The sequence below is a fragment of the Rhamphochromis sp. 'chilingali' genome (assembly GCF_963969265.1).
Source record: "Rhamphochromis sp. 'chilingali' genome assembly, chromosome: 2".
In the NCBI taxonomy this organism is placed as follows: domain Eukaryota; kingdom Metazoa; phylum Chordata; class Actinopteri; order Cichliformes; family Cichlidae; genus Rhamphochromis; species Rhamphochromis sp. 'chilingali'.
Genome location: NC_137930.1, coordinates 10277293 through 10299571, shown reverse-complemented (window position 1 = coordinate 10299571; position 22279 = coordinate 10277293). Strand labels below are relative to the sequence as shown.

The 22279-nt window shown below is 41.8% G+C and overlaps 2 protein-coding genes across 3 annotated transcripts in view; one reads left to right on the top strand and one right to left on the bottom strand.

Annotated features, from left to right (window-relative positions):
- Window positions 1-9147, top strand: part of zcchc14 (zinc finger, CCHC domain containing 14) — a 28215-nt gene extending 19068 nt beyond the window's left edge. Inside the window, exons 7-14 of one of the 2 annotated variants that reach the window (XM_080868522.1) lie at window positions 225-397; window positions 1978-2014; window positions 2124-2637; window positions 2778-2875; window positions 4223-4320; window positions 4633-4785; window positions 5019-6263; window positions 6892-9147. In XM_080868522.1, the coding sequence (XP_080724648.1) occupies window positions 225-397; window positions 1978-2014; window positions 2124-2637; window positions 2778-2875; window positions 4223-4320; window positions 4633-4785; window positions 5019-6263; window positions 6892-6947 (2374 nt within the window). In that variant the 3' untranslated portion in view covers window positions 6948-9147. The remainder of the gene's footprint in view (window positions 1-224; window positions 398-1977; window positions 2015-2123; window positions 2638-2777; window positions 2876-4222; window positions 4321-4632; window positions 4786-5018; window positions 6264-6891) is intronic. The other variant, XM_080868523.1, reaches the window with a different exon arrangement.
- Window positions 9148-10248: 1101 nt separating this feature from the next.
- On the bottom strand, window positions 10249-20951 carry map1lc3b (microtubule-associated protein 1 light chain 3 beta). Its single transcript, XM_080874841.1, has 4 exons — window positions 20693-20951; window positions 17426-17481; window positions 12763-12869; window positions 10249-12120 (listed from the first exon to the last, which is right to left on the bottom strand). The coding sequence occupies exons 1-4, from the start codon at window positions 20730-20732 to the stop codon at window positions 11943-11945; spliced, it is 381 nt and encodes a 126-aa protein (XP_080730967.1). The 5' UTR covers window positions 20733-20951; the 3' UTR covers window positions 10249-11942.
- Window positions 20952-22279: the final 1328 nt, after the last annotated feature.

Below are 22279 nucleotides of genomic sequence, written 5' to 3'. Positions count from 1 at the left end.
ACTGCTTTAAAGGCACCCTGTGGCTTTTTCTTATAAACAGACCAGAGATATGTTTAGATTAGAAATGTTAGGTCTGTCTGTACAAATATAGATTTTATGTTAAAGTTTCTTCCTATTGCAGTTAGATATATGCGTTTGTTTAAATCTGACAGCAGAGCATCTATTCCTTTAGCTTTTAATCTACTTCCCACTTCATTTCCTTTTCTTTCTGTTGTCCCACTCAGGTGTCTAACAGCCCTGCCCTGCCATGTCCTCCAGCACCAAAGTGTCCAGCTGTTCTTTACCTCCACCAGGCCTCTCTCACCCAACTGTCCCTCCTCACCCCTCTCCTCCCCACTTGCATCCTCACTACCAACCTCTCCTATAGCTCCATCCTGCCCGTTCACCTCCAGCTCCAGTAAGTCATTATTTCATTGCAAAAAAATTATAGCAAGCAACAGAGATATAAAGGCGGAGACATTCTTATTCATAGACGATGATGAAAGATCAAAGGCAAGAACAGCAAGATAAAAGATATTATGCCTGTGTTCGGTTTTTGGGGATGAGAAAGGAATGAGAGGTAATGGAAAGGACAAGGCTGCAAGTCTGAGCCCTGGTTGGTTGTAGTGAGGAGGTGAGACTGCAGGCAGGATTTTCAGTGTGTGCCTCTGAGGTGTTGGAGGGCGCGGACGCAGTCTATTTTAGTCCGGTGTGGGAATTCAGCATGGCATGTTTGTGTTGGGAAGCCTAGAGTGTGGTGACCTCATGTTGCTGTGTGTGTGAGTGCTCGATCTATTAGTGTGACTTCATCCCAGAGGGTATTTATAGCCACCAGTGCAGTGTGTTTCTATGTGTGGTTGTACTTTGTGCATGTGTTTATTCCTCTGTGAGTGGGTATCAGACTCACAGGAGAAGCAAGGCTAAAATGAATGTGTCCGGTTTTGCTCCACAAACATACCCATCAGTGAATTCTGCACAGACTGCAACAGTTGGAATTAGCTATAAGGACATGTTTTCACAGCATTTCTAACATTTTGCCTACATATATATATTTAGTCCATTCAGGTGCAATCAGAAATGTACCTACACTCGTCATGGGCATGAATGTTACGGTAATGTTGGGGCTTTTAATGATTCCTTTGAACTGTTCTGCTATGGTGGGATGATTGTACAGCATACATCTTTAAAAAAACTGTTTGAATTTATTCTGGATTTTTCTCTAATACACAGGCTCAAATATATACATACACTTGTATTTGCTTAAATATCCTTTGTCAAGTTGCACCTTGACCTTTGGTAGTCATCAGCAAGCTTCTGGTATTATTCTGGCTGGACATTTGAATATTTTCTTGGTAGAATTGGTTTGAGAGGTTTGATGTTCACCTGCTTGATCCATTCCAAAACCAGTCTCGGTGAGTGTTTGGGATTAGTGTCCTATTCGAACACCCACTTGTGTCCAAATTGCAGTTGTTTTGCTGTTGAGAATTTGGAGGAGGCGCTCCATTATTCCATCCACTTTGTCCCAGTATCACTGGCAAAACAGCCTCATAGCATGATGCTACCACCACCATGCTTTTAAATAATGTTCTTAGGTTTATAAGTCTTACTTTTACTCCTTTAAACATACTTCATCATTGTGAGATTTGCCATTTTTTTTACTAAATTCAGTGAGTCATTTTAACTCAGCTTTATCATTATGGCTGTTTGTGCATATAATACTGATTGTTCTCATCGTTCTCTAATTTTATTTTATTTTATTGACCTGCATATCCGCTAGCTCTTATTTAAGATATTTGTTGTATCTTATGCTTAATATTTTTTTCTGCTGTAACAAGTGAATATAACTATTTTGGGATAAATAAAATAAATCTTATATATTTACTACTTAAATGTTCGCCCAGTTGACTGACATTTCAGATTTTTGTGGACTGTTAGCCTCGTGTTGTGTGACTATCGCCTGATGGTGATGATGGTTTGTATTGTGAATCTGTTGCACAGATCTTGGCTGTATGATGCAGTACAAAGGAGGTAACAGGTACGAGTTTTGCCCCTCTTTGACCTCGTTGCATTAAAACACATCTACATGTACAGTCTTAGAAGTGCACTTGTACCAACGTCGCTCATTGGCTCTTGCTGTCTCTCAGGGTGGTGTACAGAGTGGCCAGCGTCCAGCCCGTCATCAGCACCCACAACTCCATCTTGACTCGCTCCACTCCTCACTTGTCCTCCCTTTCCTCCCCTCCTCTTCCGACTCCGGCTCTCCTACCTTCCATTCCTCCTCCCCAGCACTCCCCACAGCTCTCCTCTCTCCCTCCCCCCGTGCCAGCCCTGCCAGCACGTGGCTCTGCAGGAAGCGGGGGCGACAGCTCCTCCCAACCGCATCCTCAGCATGGTCAGCTTCATTTATACCCACAGCCCTCCCAGCACCACCTTCATGCACAAACCAGCAGCCAGCCCAGTACGCAGCCTCAGACTCTGCACCTGTCCCATTCCCAACCATCGTCCCATTCACATTCACAGTCCCGCTCCCAGTCCCATAATCAATCGCTCTCCCAGTCTCAGCCTAATACGCCAGAGCAGAACGGCATCCTGGACTGGCTCCGCAGGCTCCGCCTCCATAAGTATTACCCCGTCTTCAAACAGCTCACCATGGAGGAGGTGGGTACATCTTTAGATTACATCACGTTGTGTGTATAAAACGTCGTACTCCTGTGCATGTATAATGTATTTGCATATTTCTTGATCAACGTTTTGATTCTTTGAAAGCTTCTGAATTTGTTCCTCTGTATAAATTGCAGTTTTTAGCTCTGACAGAGGAGGACCTGAACAAGTACGACCTCACCCAAGGAGCAAAGAAGAAACTGAAGACCCAACTAGAACTCCAAAAGTCTGCAGAGTAAGGGCAGATAACAAAAATTCAGTTTTTTTGTCTTTAAAAAAAAAAGAAAGAAAGAAAATATTTGAGAAGTCACTCAGATTTGTCACAAACTTGTCTCTCTACCATCTCCAATATTAGTATACAGACCGAAGTTGGTTTGTGTGCTTGTGGCACTGATAGTTTTGATTCTGCAGTTCAGTTGTTTTCCAAAATCACCTCTTTGACTTGACTGATGCCTTACCCTGTTTAACAACTGGCAAACAGACTGACCCGCTGCTGCTCTCCCCGGTAAACATCCTGCACCAATGGTCCATACAGCATCAATGGTTAACCAGCTGAGGGTGGGCCGGAGAGATAAGATGTGTTTTACGTGCAGAAGCACAAAAACACAGGCTCTGATTTAAGTACACAAGCATCTGAACTTGCGCACCCCGGATGCACACGCACACCTGAGCGTGAACTTGTTTTCTCTCAGCTGTGTTTCCATTCCCAGAATCAACAGGTTCCCATTAGGCAGGCGATTTGTGTATTTGCGTGTGTACGTGCTTGAAAAAGACTCAGAAAATGGAAAAGTTCCTGTGGTGATTTTCCAAAGAGATAGTTGTGTTTGTAGAGGTGCAGCTGAGACCCGAGGAGCACGTTAAGTGGGTAATGTCTCCCCCATGTGGTCAGTAAAAGACACTAGTTGTTTTTGTAGCACAGAAATTGCCTGCAGTTCAGCTGGGCACAGCAGGGGGCGCTTGTGAGATAGTCCTTAATAAATAGGAGTGAATGAAGATCTATGATTAAAATAAGTGCACCTGCTTCTAGACAAAAAGTCCTTTATATTTTCTTTCAGTGAAGCTTAGTTAAACGACAGCTGAAACTTGTGTGTAAGAAGCAGCTAGCTGGGCTATCAGGAAGTTGCTGCTCTCTACTGTTCATGGCTGAAATACTGATTCAAGATGCACACAAGTGGCTCAAGTTGCTAGGATGTCCCTAATGCTCACAGAGAGAATATTACATTTTTGGTGTGGGAACATGATGGAAAGAATTTCTGGTCAAAAAGAGCTATCTAAAAGAAGTACACATGGGAAGCTGCATGTTTCCTTTGTTTAAGGATCTCAGAAAATACTTCACTTAGTCCACTTATGATGGCACAAAGCCAATGAGTCAGTCGGCTTTAGGTCTTGACCTCTCTGCTCATGGCTGCTGGTTTCCTCAACTGAGTCTTGTTAGACTGTTACCGCCTGGGTGTCTAGTTAGCCACCGTATGTGTCTGTTTCATTGACCTTTAATAAACACAGTATAGTACATACTTATCTTAAGTATTCGCTACACTTGATAAAGACTGTGTTTCTGACTCGAATGCTTGCGTGTTCCCAGCAGGGAGATGAAGATGGAGAAGCGGCCGTGCAGTGGCATTGCCAGGGTGACGCCTTCCAGTCACATGGGACCCTCAGCTCACTCCACCTCCGGTGCAGGTAAGAGAGCAGGGTTGTTTCCAAGTATGGCCAAATCACTCTCAGGCTTCAGATTGCTTTAAATGTTTCCCTTTTGCGTCTTTATGATGTCATAGTGAGGGAGTGTAATAATATGGTCATCACGAGCTGCCGACCTGCTCTTCTCTCCAAGAAAATTTGGTTTCAAATTCAAATCGGTTTCATAAACGTGCTCCAGAACTATGAGGTTCCATTAGACATGTACTAGATATAGATAATGAAGCAGACTCACTTCACTGGACCCAGGAAGGATTACAACAGTTCAGAACTGAACTGTATTCAAATGTTTTGCAGGAGAACTGCGAGTGGAGGTGGACGCCGTGCCGCACCACCACCCTGTCTCCACAGACAGCAGCTCGTCCTCGGGCTACTCCAGCTCTTCCTGCTCCCCTCGCACCCCACACAGTTGCGACTCCACCTTTGACAGGACCAGAGACATTCACAGACGTACGTTTTTATCTCACGACTGCAGAATTAATTCAAACCGCGTCAGCACGATTTACGAAGAACAATTCTTAAAGTCTAGATTGACGTTAAGGAGAAACAGGTCAACAAAATTAGAAATAGAAGTTTGTTAAAACGATAAGATCAATGACGCAAAACTAGAGACTTTTGCTTTTTCCATACCGTTTATATCCAAATATATATGCAAATGTTATATAAACACAAATCTCTTTCAGGTGTGTTGGCTCCAGATACAGCAGGAAGTGGTCCAGAGAAGGATCGGCCCTGCATGTTCATTCTGAACTCGACAGGCTCCAGTCGCCCCACAGCCCAGGTTCTGCCCGTCCAAACCGATCCAGCTCCTCCTCTTCCTCCCACATGCTCCTCCCACCTCCCCTTCGGCCTCCCGCAATCTGCTTATCACCCACAGGGCGGTTACCCACAGACGCTGCTTTCCCCGGTCTCAAACCCAGCACGCATCCTCACCTCCCCTCGCAAGCCAAGGCCCCCTCCGCTGGCCACAGAGGACCGGACTAAGCCGTTGGGCTCGAGCCTTCCTGTGGCCGGTGCAAGCTTCAGTTCAGGGCTCGGGGTGGGGGCTGGGGTGGGGGTAAGACGGGAAAACCTGTTCTCCAGGGTCAACATGGATGGCTCGTCTGGACTCCAGGACTCTGTGGTTTGTCGTGGTCTTGCGGGAGGTGGTGTTAGTCTGATGGTAGAAACCAGCTGCGCTCTGACCTCCACCTCCAACAGCCACCACCACGTTTCCCACCCCCCTGTCCACTTCCACCTCTCATCCTCTTCCTCCCCTTCTCCATCTGGATTTTACTCTTACCCCCCTGTATCCTCATCCTCCTTCGCGTCTTTCTCCGCTTCCTCCTCCTGCACCTCCTCAAAATCCGCCTCTCAGACTGGCAGCTCCAGTGGTGGAGGTAGCTATGTTCCCATGGCAACAGCAAGCACAGTTCCTGTGGCTGCAGTCCCGGGCAACACTTACTACCCACCCCAGCATACCTCCAGCCCCTCTCCTTCGCCCTCCTCTGCTTCTTCATTGGATCAAAGTTCTGGTCACAGTCCTTCCGTATGTGTTTGCAGTTCTTGCGGTTGTCGAGGGAACTGCGGCGCCTACGGGGCGTTCCCTGGATACGCCGCAGCCAGCTACCTGCAGCCGTTCTCAGCCGGGCCCTCACTCTTCACCCTGGGTCCTCTGCTCCATCTCAGCCCCCTGATAGCATCGTCCAGCAACGCCGGCACAGGCGCTGCACCATTCTCCTACCCAATGATGGTACCGCCGCCCCTCTACCGCCACAGCCCGCTGTCACATGACCAGCAGCAGGGGTTCGGCTTTTACCAGCCCCATGGCATCATGGGAAACAGTGGGCAAAAAAGGACAGCAGGGAACCTGTCATGTTATAACTGCGGTGCCCACGGACACAGAGCCGAGGACTGCAAACAGCCACCCATGGATGCGACACAGCAAGGTGAGTCAGTGAGTACGGAGTGTGAAAAATACCATATTTAAGGTGTGATATACATTTATAAATGCAATTGGCTTTAAGGACAGTACATTTGAGAATATAATAACTGATATTTCTACTTCATTTTGTATTTAAATATAAAATGTTTGTTTCTAACAAATGTTACTTCAGTTTTCAGTCGTTTTCTTCACACGATTTAGTTTGCAAACTGTGCCCAAATGCACAAAAGTATAACAATTATGCAGGAATTAAAATGGTGAATTTGTAAGATGAATTATAGGTATTACAAAATTTAATTTGAATGTGTAATTGGATTAACTGAAATGATGATGTGTAATATACAAAAGTAAAACTTGACCTGTTTAGTGAGATGGAGTTCTTTATTTCAGTATAATTTAATATTTCAAAACAGATTTTGATGTTACTAAAAATTAAAATCTGTTTTGAATAAATTTCTCATTCATTACTTAAAATTTTAAGAGTCTAAAAACATATTTGTGACTTCATTTACATATTTTACCCACTTCCTTCATAATGTCATGTGTCAGTTATATAATTTTGAACCCTTTGGGATGCCATAGATTGGGACATCTCCAAGGCATCACTTTAACAACTCTGCTGTGTTTCTCAGGGACATTTCGCTTGAAGTACACACCTCACTCTGACAGCAAGGACTCAGGAGACTAAGCAGCAGAGGCGGCTTTGGATTTGAACTCCAGACTAAACTGTACCTCGTGGTCCTGCTGAAGCCAACAAAAAAACCCCAAAAGGGACAGGAGACAAACACAGACTGCATGAACTGGAAACCACCTTCAGCAACTGGAGATCTAAGAGGAAAACTGGTGTCTGTTGTGCATCTTCAGCCCGAGTCTGTATGTAAAGATGGAAAATCTGATGGTTGATGTAATGTGCAACCAAAGTAACAACCAGGGGATGAACATGTGGTATTGAGTGCATGCCTTTTTCTCAGCACTGCTGGCTAAACATTATCACACAGCACTTCATCCAAGACTACCAAAATAGTTTCTTTGAAGCGTATTGTATCACGGTGATGTTTGAGTGTTCATTTTTCCATTTGCTCAGTTTGTTTTGATTTTTTAATTAGTTTCTGAGCCACCTGTTGGCCACTGTTCAGGAAGTGTACACAGGAACTTTCTGCACGAATCTTCTAACACATCTTGAGGGACTTTGGAATTTTTTTCAGGAAGTTAAGTTTGTGTTAAATGGGTGATTCGAATGGTAAGCAAACGACCCAACCAGTGTAGAAGACGGGCAGTTCAGATTCTGCTGCAGTAAAGTTGCACAATGGAGGTGGTGGTTGCTGGGCTACGTCAGAGCAGATCTAGAGGGAACAGCTTCACTTCCTGCAAACCCAGGGGAGCTAAATAGGTAAAATAATTATTTTCACCTGCTTCTATACAAAGAAGAACATGCTTTATTTTAGTTTTCACAAATGCAGCATTAATAATATGCCTGATTGAAGTAAACTGCCAGTTATGTCCTCTAGTTTTTTGTTTGTTTGTTTTTTACAACGCTGTTGTTTTTACCCATAAAATGCTAGGACTCTGCTAATGCATGCTGATTGGTTGACTGAGGACTCTCCTAAAAGAAAGTGTTGCTAAATAACTTCTTCTCCACTGCTGACTTGCCTTAAATCAAAATGATGAACGCCAAAAAGTGTCTCAAAGTGCCGAGACCTTCCTAATGGGGGAGAAAGGGATTTTACTAATAATTAAACCCATATATACAAAACAGAAAATGGAACGATATCTAAGGTTTCAAACTGTTTTATGAAAAACATGGTGGAAACATGTTTACCCCTCATATGTAACATTTTTGGGTCTGTAGGCTGCTGTGAATTCTGGACTGCCTGGAAAGCATCTTCTTTCTTCTGGTTGCTTGATGTTTAAGAGCACTGTGCTTAGACCTCAATACCATGTTTCCACCCCTGATGGGTACTGCACAGACTCTGGTTGCAGATAACATCACCATCACTCAAATTCCATGTTAGTTGGGCTTTTATGCAGTGGCATGCATTGGGGACCTGTCAGCCATTTTTATTCACTTCTTGGCGATCTGCAGCCTTTCTACCTCTGAGCATGCCAGAGGGCGAAATGACCCTCTGTGCACAAATGCAGCAACGACAATCAGAAAATATCATGTGGTTTACATCAGGACGAACATTCAAAGTGCCAATTTTCTCTTTTCATAATTGTGGTGTAAGCGGGAGTTGTTCTTTTGTACATTGTTTGTACAGGTCTAAGTATGTCGAGCATGTTGGAATTTTAAGAAAGCAATAGGAAGTGCTTCTGTGTTCGGGTCTTTGACCCGGTGGGGTTGGGCGGGTGGGAAGCTGCTGAGCTGGACCCAGAGCTGCACAGACACAAGGACAGCTGGTCCTTCAGATGAAACTCTCTTTGTACCCCTGGAGGGCACAGCACAGGGATGTGTGGGGTGTTTATTTAAAATAAGAAATCCGAACATTAAGTATGTACGCGTTTGTTTGAGGTATCGGCAATTCGCTTTCATAATGTAAAATAAATTGTTCTGTGTTTTATTCCATTAGTTACATAGATGAGGGAAATTTCTTTATATTGCTAGTTTATCCTGTCATTGTTTTATATAGATTATACCAAAGAACAGAGATGGTTTGTAGACAGAAAAAGTTCCACTTTTGTAGGTTTTACTTACTCTTTAAGGATGTTGGTAACTTGATGCATGCATGTTCCAAAATCTTTGTTTAAATATGCTTTTAAAATATTTGTGTGTTTTGAAAGTTTGGACTTAATTACCCAGGTCTTTGTTGGTAAGATTTTTTTATGGCTTAAAATTAAATAATTTTGGATTCTCCCTTTTATCACAGTGCCTGTGTGGCTTATTTATTATGGGACCGGCTGCTCCGAGAATCCTTAAAAGGTTGAAGGTGAATGTTTATGTACAATACAATGTGTAAAAAAACAAACAAAAAAACAAACAAAAGGCGGAGCCTCAAGCTGAAAGTTTTTGTTGCCGTCATTTTAGCTTTTCGAAACATGACGATGACACAGTGGACACGCTCCACGGTAATTGGCTAAGCGACTGTCAAAGACATGCATCGGCATTTATATGCAGTCAAAGGTATGAGTCACTTTCACATCTTTTTCCATTGTCCTCTGAATATCTGCACTGGCTGTTTTTTGTTTGTTTGGGGTTTTTTTTTTTTGGCAGTATTTAGTATTGTCTGTTCCTTGTTTTATCAGGAAGTACAAAATCTTGTTTTTCTAGTTATTTGAAGGATTTACCTAAGCTGAATAGCATGCTGTCTAACCAGATCCTAACTCTTCACTACTTCAGTAACACTGAGGAACATTGGGAGCCAGTTTTGACCAGAATATGTCCTTCAAGGCACATATTATACAAATATGCAGGACTGCTTTCTTCCATTTGTGGAATATCTGTAAAAATTGGAAACATCCCGTCTCGGAGTGATGCTAAAAAGCTAGTTTATGCAGTTATTACTTCTAGGCTGAATTACTTTTATGCAGTTATTATCAGGATGTCCTAAAAACTCCCTGAAAGGCCTTCAGTTGATCCAAAATGCTGCAGCAAGAGTACTGACAGGGACTAGAAAGAGAGGGCATACTTCTTCATTGACTCCCCGTTAAATCCAAAATCAAATATAAAATGCCTCTCCTCACATACAAGGTCTTAAATAATCAGGCCCCATCTTATCTCGTAATATTGTATCACTATATTAGGGCACTTTACTCTAAGGCTTTAGGCTTATTTGTGGTTCCTATTTGTGGTATTTAAAAGTAGAATTCTCTAAGCTGCCTAACATTTGGCATTTTTGCTGTTACTGCTATGATCCTGTCTGCTCTGGTTCAATCTAATTGATTTTCAGTGTAAAGAACTCAGAAGAGGGTTGCCCTTCAGCATTAAAACAAGCAACAGACAAGGTGATTAGTCAGTCGGGCAATCACGTATTTTATGTGCATCTTTTATACAAATCGGTGATCAGCTGTTGGACATGTAAGCACAGACGTCATTATATGGCATTCTATTGTTTAAACTACAGCATCACCTTTTAATGCTGTCCTTTCACATATGTAGCAGTAATGAAGTCAATTTAGGGTTTAATGGTCAGGAAAACAAAACAAAATACAGGAACCTTTTTTCCCTCCTTTTATTGTTTACAAAATACCAACATAAATACATAAAGGAGGCTGTGTGATATTGCTGTATGTGGATGTGTGTGAAACAGAGGAGCAGGCGGAAAGGACAATGCACACACCCACACACACAAATGCTCCACCCCTCTGTTACAAACACACAGTAGCTTAAACTATTTGTACTGCAGACAGCGAATAGTCGCAACGCATCGTACAGTCAAAAAAAACAAAGCCTATTAAATAAAGGAACCAAAAAGATAAAAATACTGTGATATAAAGCAGCTAAAACTCAAATCTGTGAAAGAGTGCCGCCCTTTAAAAACCTACTGGGCAGGTGTAAATTCCTAAATTCCCCTGTAGTGACAGTGCTTGTTGTAATTCAGTGAAGTGAAACTGAACAGCAGTGACAGCTCTGGGAAAAATCAGCCCTGTGGGTTAAAGGAAAAAAAACAAAAACCCACAGCCAGACACGATGTTCGTGAACCTGCCTGTGTTTTGCTCTCTCCAATCATCGTTTCTGCAAAAAAACAAAAAAATGAATTTAAAAAAAAAAGAAAAAAAAAGGATGAGGACATGGCAAACTCCTCCCCTGTTCTGCATTTTTTTTTCCTTCCAGCAACACCATCAATCCTCCAGTCACTCGTGCAATCAGACCACGCTCCTTATAGTGTGTCCAAAAATCAACTTGGTTACACTCACATCGGAACCCCTTTTATATTCAAAGTCAACAATATCTGTACACCAACAAACGAGGCATCTTTTTTTTTTCTTTTTCTCTTTTCGGTGGACTACAATCATCTGTTTCAAGAGCAAAGCAGTTTCCTAACATCATACAGCGAGGATGCTTCAGACTACAAAATGCAGCAAGGTGTAAAAACGGCAAAGAAGGAAGACCGTGAAGGGAATGTGACGACACGTGACGCTTAAGGATCTTCTCTTCTTAATTTTCAAATCTCTCTGGCAAAAGAAATCCCCAAGCTTTATCTTCTAACTGCAACAGAAGGCTGGCTTTGTTCATTGTCTAATGTATATATAGACACAGATAAGTGGTGAGCCTCACCACCTTTTTATGTAACATCACTACCTGAAATTTATATATACATTAACATAAATACAGCCTAGGAGACGTTTAGCCACAACACTGGAAACTGAAAATGCCATCAACATGTAAATGCCAGAGGACAGGATTTATCCAGAGAGGAAAGACTCTTATTGGCCTGAGTCGGTTACATTTTAGGTGGGGTGGGGATCTCTCTACCTAAACTCTGCTGTTTCTGGTCACCCCTTGCGGCTTTATGCTACAGACTGAGAGTGGCGGCACACAGACAAATAACCAGGACCAAAATGAGCTGACAGACGATCAGATGCTGTGTTTAGATTTAGCAGTTTGTGTCTGTGTTTTAGTTCTTACAGTTAATACTCAAAAGAATGTGACAAGAGACATGAAAGGGGGGACGGGGAAACTAAAAACTACAACTGTCCAGTCGCCGGGTCCAGTGGAAGAAGAAACTGAGGGATGAAGGAAGGTTGTTCACTGGGCAGTCGTGGCAGCGCCGAAGGTTTCCTGGGAGGCGTATACCATATAGAGGAAGCCATCTTGGTCGCGCTCTCGCTCATACACCTCAGAGATGGCGGCCGACACAGACACCATACTGTGACCGTTAACCAGCAGGAAGAAAGCCTGGTTGGAGTTTAGCTGGAGGCGCCTCCTGGTGGGGAATGAAAGACATGACAAGAGTGAGAAAAAGGGGAGACAATAGAAGAAAGTGAGAGGGAAAAAATATCCTAAGTATAAACTATGGATAGGAGAGGAATAAAATCAAGAAGTGGAAAAGAACTTGTGAAAGGAAATGAAAGAAGGGGAAGGAGAGTGAATAAAATATGAGATTGAAAGAAAGAGAAAAGGAAATATATGGAAAAAATATGGCATCCATCTATTTATCCCTTCCTCCCTCAATCCATCCATCCATCCATATGTTTGCTAGCTCAGAAAAGTGCAACAAAGGTTTGGTATATTGAGGTCATTAAAAATACAGAACATGGAATGAGTAAGTAAGAAGAATATATATGCAAATATGTTTTGTATGTAACAAATATGCAAAACAGATGAAAGAAAGAAGAAAGGAAATTTGATGCCAGGAAAAGGGATGAAGACGTTTTTTAAAAAAAAAAAGGAAAAGGGAAAGCCAAAGAAAGAGGAGATGAAAGGAAATTAAAAGAAGTGAAAGTGAAGGAAAAGACAGACAAAAGAGGAGTTGGAGATATTTAAGAAAAGCAAACAAAACTGAAGAGGAGAAAATGATGAATGTAAAGGAGAGATGGTGAGGAGGGGAGAAGAGGTCAGCGTCTACCTGATGATCTTGATGAGTTCACTCATGTTGACATGGTCTGGCACCAGGAACTTGGTCTTGTCCAGTACGGGGAGCTGCTTTTCTCCTTTATATCTCTCAATGATCACCTGCAGGAGGCAAAAACTTTATCAGCAATTCATTTCTCCTCTTTTTCTTCTTTTAGCTGGTCAGCTTCCATGAATGGTGCATTTCCTGTGCCCTTTGTGTGTCTGAGACCAGTGAGATGTAATAAGGAAGCTTGAGCTGCCAATATCAGATGGAGAGGTTAAATAAAAGAACACAGCTCTCTGCCTCACAGTCGGGTCCCTGTGAATCTAAATCCACATCTACTAGATCAAGATTTGCGTTAGACTTGAAAGGGAATGCCATTGTTTTACTAAGATATGTAAGATGGGTTTCAAACCCACAGGATTAGACTCCACTTCAGAAAGAATCACAATCAGACTCTGTATTAAAGGCTGGCAAAACCCAATTTAACTCACAGTGATGTGCTGATTAAACAAAGGCTGTCAGCCTCTACTTAACGCTCTGAAGCGGCCTATAAGTTCAACGAATCAAAGCTTCTCTTAACAAAAAACAACCAATCACTGTCACTCAGGCCGCACTCACAATCTTAGTTTCCGATCACATGTTTTGTCTTAATTAGCTGTTTTAACTGATGGAGCGCAACTACAAGGGAAAACAAGAATGCAAATCCAGCCCAGTTCGGGTGACAATGATGATGAATGACTGGATAGCTGTGGAGAACTAATATAGCAGTGGGGTTGTGTTTTTTTAGCACAACTTTCCTCGTTTGTTACGCAAATATTTAAGACACTTCTCTGTGTTTAACGTGTCTTATTCAAAATGTAGACACTGTTCTTTCTTTCTTTTTTTAGAGCCTGCCTAGCAGCAGGCATTACTCCCTCTTTCCACTTTAGGAAAGCTGCTAATTCTAACATGTCTCACTGTGAGCAGAACACAAACAATGTTCTGTTGTCGGCTGCAGGAGTGAACAAGATGTTTCATGCACTCGCGTTTCAGGAAATGAAAAACCAATATTATGGTGTTATTGTGTGTTATTGTTCAGTGTTGCTTAAATGTACCGAGGCAACACCGCACTGTCTGATGGTACATGGTTTAAAACCACAAATAGTCCAGTGCAAATCTTCTTGTGTCCTTTGTTGGATTCTGATTGAAACCTGGTTGAACTTCTGGTTTTTGTTACAAACCAACAGCTCTTACGAGGTTACGGCTATACTAGAGCTTATATAGTTAAGGTTATAGTACATAACCAACTTTGCCATATTTCTCCTGGGTCAGCTAACCAATCAGAGCGAATGTATTTGCGAAGGAAAACCCTTCAAAAAGTTATGGCATTTTGTAATGATCACATTGGTACTAATGAAGCCATGCACCACAGCACTGAAGGTTTGTAGACTCTACCCCGCGGAGGCCCCTGTGACAACGCAAACATCTGATGAACTGCGACCTGACGTTACACAACATTAGCGGACTGTGTGATAGAACAGGCGTCAGCTACACAAAATTCTTGCAACTGAGTGAGTGTCCTACATGCTTGACCCACCCAGTGCAACCCACAGAAGTCCATGAGTGTGTGAGAGGCTGCCTGGGTCTGAGTGACCTACATTTTATCATCACATGAACACAAATTGTGTGAATGCTTGCGTGCCCTTCGATAAGTTGTGAGTGTGCAGACGCTGCACTACAAGGGCACCAAGTGCAAACTGGAAAACAGTCTAATGAGAACAATTACTTGTCTGTATGCATGTCCAGAAGTGAGTATAATACCAGCATGATGATCACCTGTTGACAAAGGGAAACTTCAGATTTACAGTCCAGACCACAGCACTAAGGGGTTCTAGCACTAATCCAGTGAGACCTGCTGACCCAGAGCTTCCTCAGCTTTCGCTTGGCATGCTAATGCATTTCATCTGGGCAGAAAAGCAGCGGCCTCAGTAAACCTCTTCACCATTTCTGCTGAAAGTGCCACAAGACAATGACAAGGCTGCTTTCACAGGCCAGTGATGTGTAGACTGACTTTACTGTTTGAATTAAGTTAAAAGGTTAGAGCAGCTGTTTAGTTCAGAAATCCTAACTTTATATTTTATTAGTAAGTACAAGATAAAGACATTCTAATATTTAAGCCTCACAGATGAGAAAATGTACTGTTTTTCTTTCTCCAGACTTTCAATACTGTCGTGTTAGGGGCTGTTTATCAAGCAATGCAAGTGAAAATGAAGCTGCAATCAGTTTTGGACATTGGAAATTGGTTTGCTGTTTTGTTTCAAAGTAATTGGTTCATATATTATTTCAGATAACAAAATACTATTTGTCTGCTTCCACACAGACCATGAATATTTGATAATTTTTTAAAGAGCATTTCATTATTATTTTTAGCCAATGTCATCCATGATTGATTTACTAGTGCACAACTTCTTCAGTCTTTAAAAGTTTACTGTGCAGCTGGCTGACTGGCCAGAGCTCATTCGGTTGCTTTCCCAGAGAGGATTTCATCCCACAGTTGAACCTGCTCCTGCTTGCACAAAGTACCTGGTAATTCAAATATTTGCACAGAAGAAACTTATAATTTAAAATTGTCTGCAGGCAGCATGTCTGTGTGGGCTCTCAATCACCCAGGTCGTGGCAGTTTCAAGTGCTTGAAAAGATAATAAGTGGGTTCTTTATGTTTATGAAGACATTTTACAATTTTTTAATTTAATTCAACTTTATTTATTTAGCGCCAAATCACAACAGCAGTTGCCTCAAGGCGCTTTATATTGCATGGTAAAGATCCTACAATAACACAGAGGAAACCTCAGCAATCAGATAAGCTCCTATAAGCAAGCAATTGATAGTGGAAAGTAAAAACTCCCTTTTAACAGGGCGAAACCTCAACATGCGCAGGGAGGAGCAAAGTCCAAAAAGCGCCTTCAGTTCTAAAACAACCAAACCCAACAATCACTCCACAAATGCATGACACAGAGCAGGTAGGAGGCCACCTCAACAGGACAGCACTCTGCTGTACACCTGCACCTGAAAGGACACTCTTTTGAGGATCCCAAAAGTCATATCTTGGCCTGAAAAGACAGATGGGACTCAGTAGAATTCTACACTCTGTTTTCCATTTACACATATGTTTGCACATTTCAATAAATCACTTAGGACTGCACGATTTTGCATAGAATGAGAATCACGATTTTTTTGGCTTAGAATTGAGATCACGATTCTCTAACGATTTTCTTTTCCAATATAAATATTTATTGCACTTATTAACTGCACATCAACTTCGTAACAGTTGAAACTGAACATCAAAACAGCAAATGTCTCACGTTTTGTGGTTGCCGCAAAATGTTGTACTGCTTGAAATTCCGTCTCCACCGTTGCTCGGCGCTGCGTGTATAGAGCAGGTAGTGCAACAATAGAAAAATAGTTGCGGGACGGCACTGTGTAGCGTTTGTCTAGGGTGTTGATCATTTTCCTAAATCCCTGGTTTTGCACAGTGTTGATGGGAGCCATATCTTTGGTCAGGTGATAATAGCCTCCGTAATTTCTTTGTGCCTGCGGGAGTTCGGCGTGTATAGGGTATGAGGTTTCCGTTATTGATGTTTGGGTGGTTGACCGGGACGGATTTTCTCCTGTCACGTGCTCTCCGTTGTTTTTCCCTGCTAATTTTAGCATCACACGGCACAGTTTCTGTATCAGGTGGTATAAGGCTCCGCCCTTGTCATTTGTTGAGCAGGAAGAGTGAGCGCTTGTTTTCATGCAGATTACGTCCCGGATCAAAATGCGGTACAATCGTCGTTGTCTTTTTTTTTTTTTTTTTTTTTAAATCGTTGTCATTTGGAAATGAGATCGCACATAAGTATGAATCGAGATCGCGATTTTCTAATGATTAATCGTGCAGCCCTAAAATCACTGAACACATTTCCCTTTTCCCAGCAAAACATAAAGAAATGTGGCGAAAGAGTGATGCGAGACTACTATATCACCTGAAGTATTTAGACATGTGCTGACCCCTGTGTATTGTGAAAGCAGGACACTACTGAGTCTGACCCTAATGTGAAAGCTATTAGCAGTCTGCCTCTCCACCTCCTTCAGGCTCCACTGTGGCTGTCTGGGTGGAGTTACATTACAGTGACACAGCACATCTGCCTCTGGTCTCATACTTACTGTGACACGGCAGTTTATAACCCCGGGGAGCACACAGGAAGCATGCACAAACACACAGACGAGAAGAGCCCTTACATGAAACGACAGGTGCAAAGCTGTGCTGATACTCTATCTCACTGATAAAATGAGCAGGTGAAACACGAGGTGTGCGTTTGTTTATTGGTGGTTGCTAAGAGGTGCTGGCCACTTACATGGTAATGCAGCTGCAACCACTTTTAACACAACATTCCAGAAAAAAAACAGCTGCTACATCACAACTGCTAAAATGATAAATGCATCTCCAACAGAGTCGACTGGAAAATCCCATCGAGGAACAGAAAGCTCTTTCAGACAAAAAGACATCAGTCGCTGTGAGCTACAACCAGGAAATATGCGGTAACATTTTCTACTGCGGAAAGTTCCTGTGTGCTGCTTTGCACATCACACTTGTCCACAACCACACCAACATCACTGTCAGCTTCAGACATTTTAAACATGTACTTGAACTCACAGGTATCTTGTTGGGGTGCTGCTCCCGGATCAGTCTGACATCTTCTACTCGCTGTTCTGTGGAGCAGAAAAAAGGTCAGTGGGCATCAACCGGAATGAGCTGATAAAAGACAAACACGGTCAATGACAAATAAGGCAAAAAGAAGAAAAAAGCTGGCAGCAAATCCTATCCTATTTGCATGCTGTTTGTTTTACATATCCCTATCTGCACAATAATATCTTTGGTTCTCGTATCAGGTGACTGTGACTGTTTTTACAACCTGTGGTTCAACAGGTTTGCGAGGTGATGCACATCAGACCAAACAATGTCACAGCTGTAAGTGGCTGCCTACTAATTTCTGAAACAGATTATAAAAGCGTCCCGTTAAACATTCATAACACCGGTAAGCTTTATGTACTAGACAGATCTATAGTTTAGAATATGTCTTCTCTCATTTGGTACAAGCTGTTTTAGGAATCCTTACTGGCTGTCCTAAACAAAGAGGGCAGCAGGTGGGTGCTGTTGCTGAGCATATTATCTGATACCTGCTCTTACTGACATCATACATAGCCAAGAGCAGAAAAAAAATGTCTGAAACAGAGTGCGTTTTCAGAGCACAGGGTAAACTTGTACACACGTGCCTCAAAGTTGAAAGTTTAGTCACGTTCAGTATGAGCAACCACTATTTTAACAGTGCATACATGTAAGAACATAACGAAAACCATAATAGGTCCAATTCAATTAAAAAGAAAAAGTAGGATTAGAGACATGGAGCACAGAATCACACGGGAACAAACTGCTTACTGGGGTAAAGCGCTCGAGTGAAAACAAGATGGGCTTTTCTAAAATCCACTCATGGTGCAACAGCATTGTTCTGCAGTGATTAGCAGATCATTAGGCAAAAAATTATGATCCACTTATTATCTATTCAAAGTCTGCACTGATTACTGGGATTGCAAATCTTGTGTGCGTTTATCGGACATGTGCATTCTAGTTCCTTGGAAATCTTGGCTGAAAGCAGAACTAATAATTGGGTTTTTTCTTCACAGTGATAACCCAAAGACTGGATTGAAATTCTACTATTAATTGGTCTGTTTATTAGCAATGGTTAGCAGATATGCATGTCATTGCACTGCACCTGTACAGCTTATAGATACAGCTGCTAACCAAGCTTGTTGGCGTCAGCTGGTCATCTAATGCTTTTGACTCCAGAAAACAGGGATAAAAATTAGTCCAAAACCAACAGGTGGCAACATAATTTTTGTACACACAGTCTACAACCAGCACATATGACCAAAAATATCACCTTCTACTTGCAGCAGCACTACCTACTTGAACTAAACATCAGATTTTGGACCTTGAATTACCTGAATGGAGTCGAGTAGAGACAATTAAAAAAAAAACTGAAGCTTTGAGTCTCTGGTGTCCCTGTGACCCACCGCTGAAAGAAGTTGTTGTTCAGAAAACTGTGCGGCCACTGTAAGACTGTCTAACTAAATTAACTGATTAACATGCTGCGGCCAAAACACAAATGTTTATTTTCATGCTAAAACTGAAAAAAAAAAATTCTATTATTACATTTTTCCATAACTGCGTTTCAATCAGAAACAAGGAAGTTCTGCATGCGTCAGTCTCTCATGACCAGACCAAGAAGGGAGAGAGAAAAACCAACTAAATGGGAAGCAAATGACTTTGAGGTTAAAAGGATGTGCTTTTTAAATACATCTTTGTTATGTAATATTGGGAATTTGTCAGTTACCTCAAGGGGACACTGGGAAACTCCCTTTAAGTTCCTGAGTCATTCTATGACAAGCCTAGTAACTACGTAACGGATCATTTATGTTAAAAAACAAAACTAAACACATGGGGCTAGATTATTCTGTCCACAGAGGACAGTAACACAAAGATTAGATAAAAGGCAACATGACTACCAGCTAGTGACCCTTATCACTGAGTAAACATTCATGTATACACACAAAACTGTTTCTGAAATGGCAATATTACAAAAATTTTCACATGACCACGTTAACCAGTAGTTTTTGGACCAGACTTGTTGGACTGTCACAGCTTCATGCCAACTTTAACATCATCATATGTACACATAACACGTTTGTCAGAGCAGGCTGGAACGCACACGCTTTGTTTGTGTATATTTAGACCAATAACATGAAGCACATGCATGTTTAGTCATGCTGGGAAACATACTTCTAACGTTGAAGGCAGCAAGTACACATCTTTGTTTATTAGGTAGTAATTATGATACGGACATAAGTTAAAAAGTTATCTACTTTTATAACGTCACTCTTTGGTATCATTATTATTTTATTTAAATATTAAATACATTCATCCAAATTTCATCTTTTCATTGAGATAAAAATGCTATTTTTAAATCAAATTTGAATAATTCGTATGATTTGAAAAGATGTTCAAAATTCTAGCAGCAAAACTAACTACACCAAACAAAAACTAGAACGACAACACTAAAAAAAGTTCCATATTTTTAAGTTCTGGCCATCAAGTCTGTTGAACTTAGTTTATGATTTTCATTGTTTTGTTACAAGCAGCAAACCCAATAAACAGGATAAGAATGTTAAATAATCGTTGCGTTATGGAAACTCGGCAGTGAGTTTGCAGGCCTTACATTTAGCTCTGTTGGCTGGGAAACACAAGTGAAAGTATCCTCTGCATCGAGGCTATATGGCCTGTGCACCAAAACCAAAAACCAAAACAGAAAAAAGAAAAACAGGAAGAAAGAAAATAAAGAAGGACACGTAAACTCCACGTGTTCAGTTGCAGTTTTACATTTTCTCCTCTTTTAAACTCTTTTCTTTTCCTCCACAAACTGTCCCATCCCCCAATCCTGCAGCTCTCCTCTCTCTGCCCTGCGTTTCGACACCACTTTGTTTTCCTCGCACTGCTCTCGCACAAGTAAACATTACAGAGACACGAGCCAGCAGCTCACAGCCTCATCATATTCGTCTACATCTAAAGCTCAAAGTCCACGAGTGGAAGCAACTGTCTTTCATCTATAAGTTAAAAGGAGCACATGCCCAACGAGGAGGCTGATTCTGTTAATCAGCAGCAGCAGAAAGTAGAAGCAGTCTGACAAAATGTAGGCTGATACTCGGCACGGGGATAACAACTAACCCCCACCTGGCCTGTGCACGCCAACGCTGTGATTCACTTTTGGGCAGTTCAGAGGACAATTCGGGGCACAACCGAAAACCCACGACCCAAGGCGGAAAAGCAGAGCGAGACATGTTAAAATTAGGAAACTGTAAGACCTACCGAATGTCCTTCTTTGTTTGAAGGTTTTTTCTGAAGGCATGTTGCACCAAAGTCGGTCAGCTGGCAGTAGGTGAAGGCGGAGGTAGTGTCTGTTTCGAAGCAGCGATATAAAAGCTAAAAACAACGTATTAAACTATCCGTGTCCGCGGTGCTGGCAGCTTCTTGGCGACACACCAACGCATAGAGATGAGCTCCTATCTGGTTTGATGTCGTCGCTTCCTTCCTCTGCCTCTGTTTTTGTCAGCGCGAGCTGGAGCAAGCAAAACAAACCAGTCACATGACCCATGACGTCACGCACCACCCCTCTCCTCTCCTCTGCCTCCTCTTTTTAATTTATTTTTTCTTCCCCCTAACGGCCACTGTCTCCACACGGACGATATTTAAAATTGAACCAACCTATTAAAAAATACGTATGATTTAATTAAAAAAAATACGCTTATTTTATCAAAAAATAAAATAAAATAAAATGTTTAAATGTTTATGGAAAGAAAACATTGTTAAAATGGCCACAAATTTAATTTGTATATCAACAGTTTATCTTCAGTTTCAGAAATCTGACCATTTTCGCTTTACAAAAAAATTAACATAATAATAATAATAATAATAATAAGATTTTTAACAGGGGGCAGCCCATCGGAAGAAAGCTGGATTAGGGGGCTAAAACAGCCCCATTCAGACAGTCGACGACCTTTCTTTTATATTGGGCCCTTGAGGCCAGTATAAAAGAAAAAGAATGCAAGTGTACGCTACTCCAATGGAGTATAGAGCAGGAAATGAGCAGAATAGGTCCTCTTTATCTGGTGTTAATGACCATACTTCTTGAACACTTCTGCTCTGTGAAGCATCCTTCACAATGATGCCATTCTAGTCCACACACCTCAGCAGGTCCAAATATTTACATACCAAAAGCTTGAAGTGCTGTAGAATTGACTTTTGAAGGACTTCATAGCATTGTACATAAAAGCCACTGAAGTTACTGAGAGTTGTGGGGACTTCTTAAGCATGGATCTTTTTCAGCCTCAGAGAGAGGTCAAAAACATGGAACTGTATAGGAAAGCTGGATTTGATGAGTATATGGCATATAGAGGAGCAGTCTATAAAAGGAACATAGGAGAAATGAGTGGAGGTGCCCTCCTGCTTCTGGGAAGTATTTCAGTGTTGTTGTTGAGGGACTGGGGGAGTGTTGGTGGGAGGAGACGGCCATTCATGGCCTTGTAGTGCTGGAGAAAGGTATTCTAAGGAGGGACACTAGAAACCACAAGGCTGGTTCAGTCTTTTAACAACCCTGTTGAAAAACTGGTTTACCTGCTCCTCCTCCTTTTTTTCTCATACCAGTAATGCTTTGTCTGATCTCTTTTAAGTAGTTGATCCATAGCATTTATTTAAAAGAATTAAGGGAGCACGTGCTGATTTATAAGTGAAGTAAAATCCACATAAATTATTCAGTAATCCACAGTAATTATACAGAACACATGCAGCAAACACGAGACAAGAAAGAAAAAGAATACCTCTTTAGAAAAATCACCATAACATTAACTGATGAATCGTATGTATCCCTGCCACACGCATGCAATGTTATCATCTCAG

What these genes read in the sequence shown, in the direction of transcription:
- map1lc3b (XM_080874841.1), bottom strand. Translation starts at nt 20,732, where the DNA reads ATGCCTTCAGAAAAAACCTTCAAACAAAGAAGGACATTCG. An exon ending in CAAACAAAGAAGGACATTCG is followed by an intron (nt 17,482 to 20,692) that starts GTAGGTCTTACA and finishes TCTGCTCCACAG; the next exon opens with AACAGCGAGTAGAAGATGTC. An exon ending in AGCACCCCAACAAGATACCT is followed by an intron (nt 12,870 to 17,425) that starts GTGAGTTCAAGT and finishes TGCCTCCTGCAG; the next exon opens with GTGATCATTGAGAGATATAA.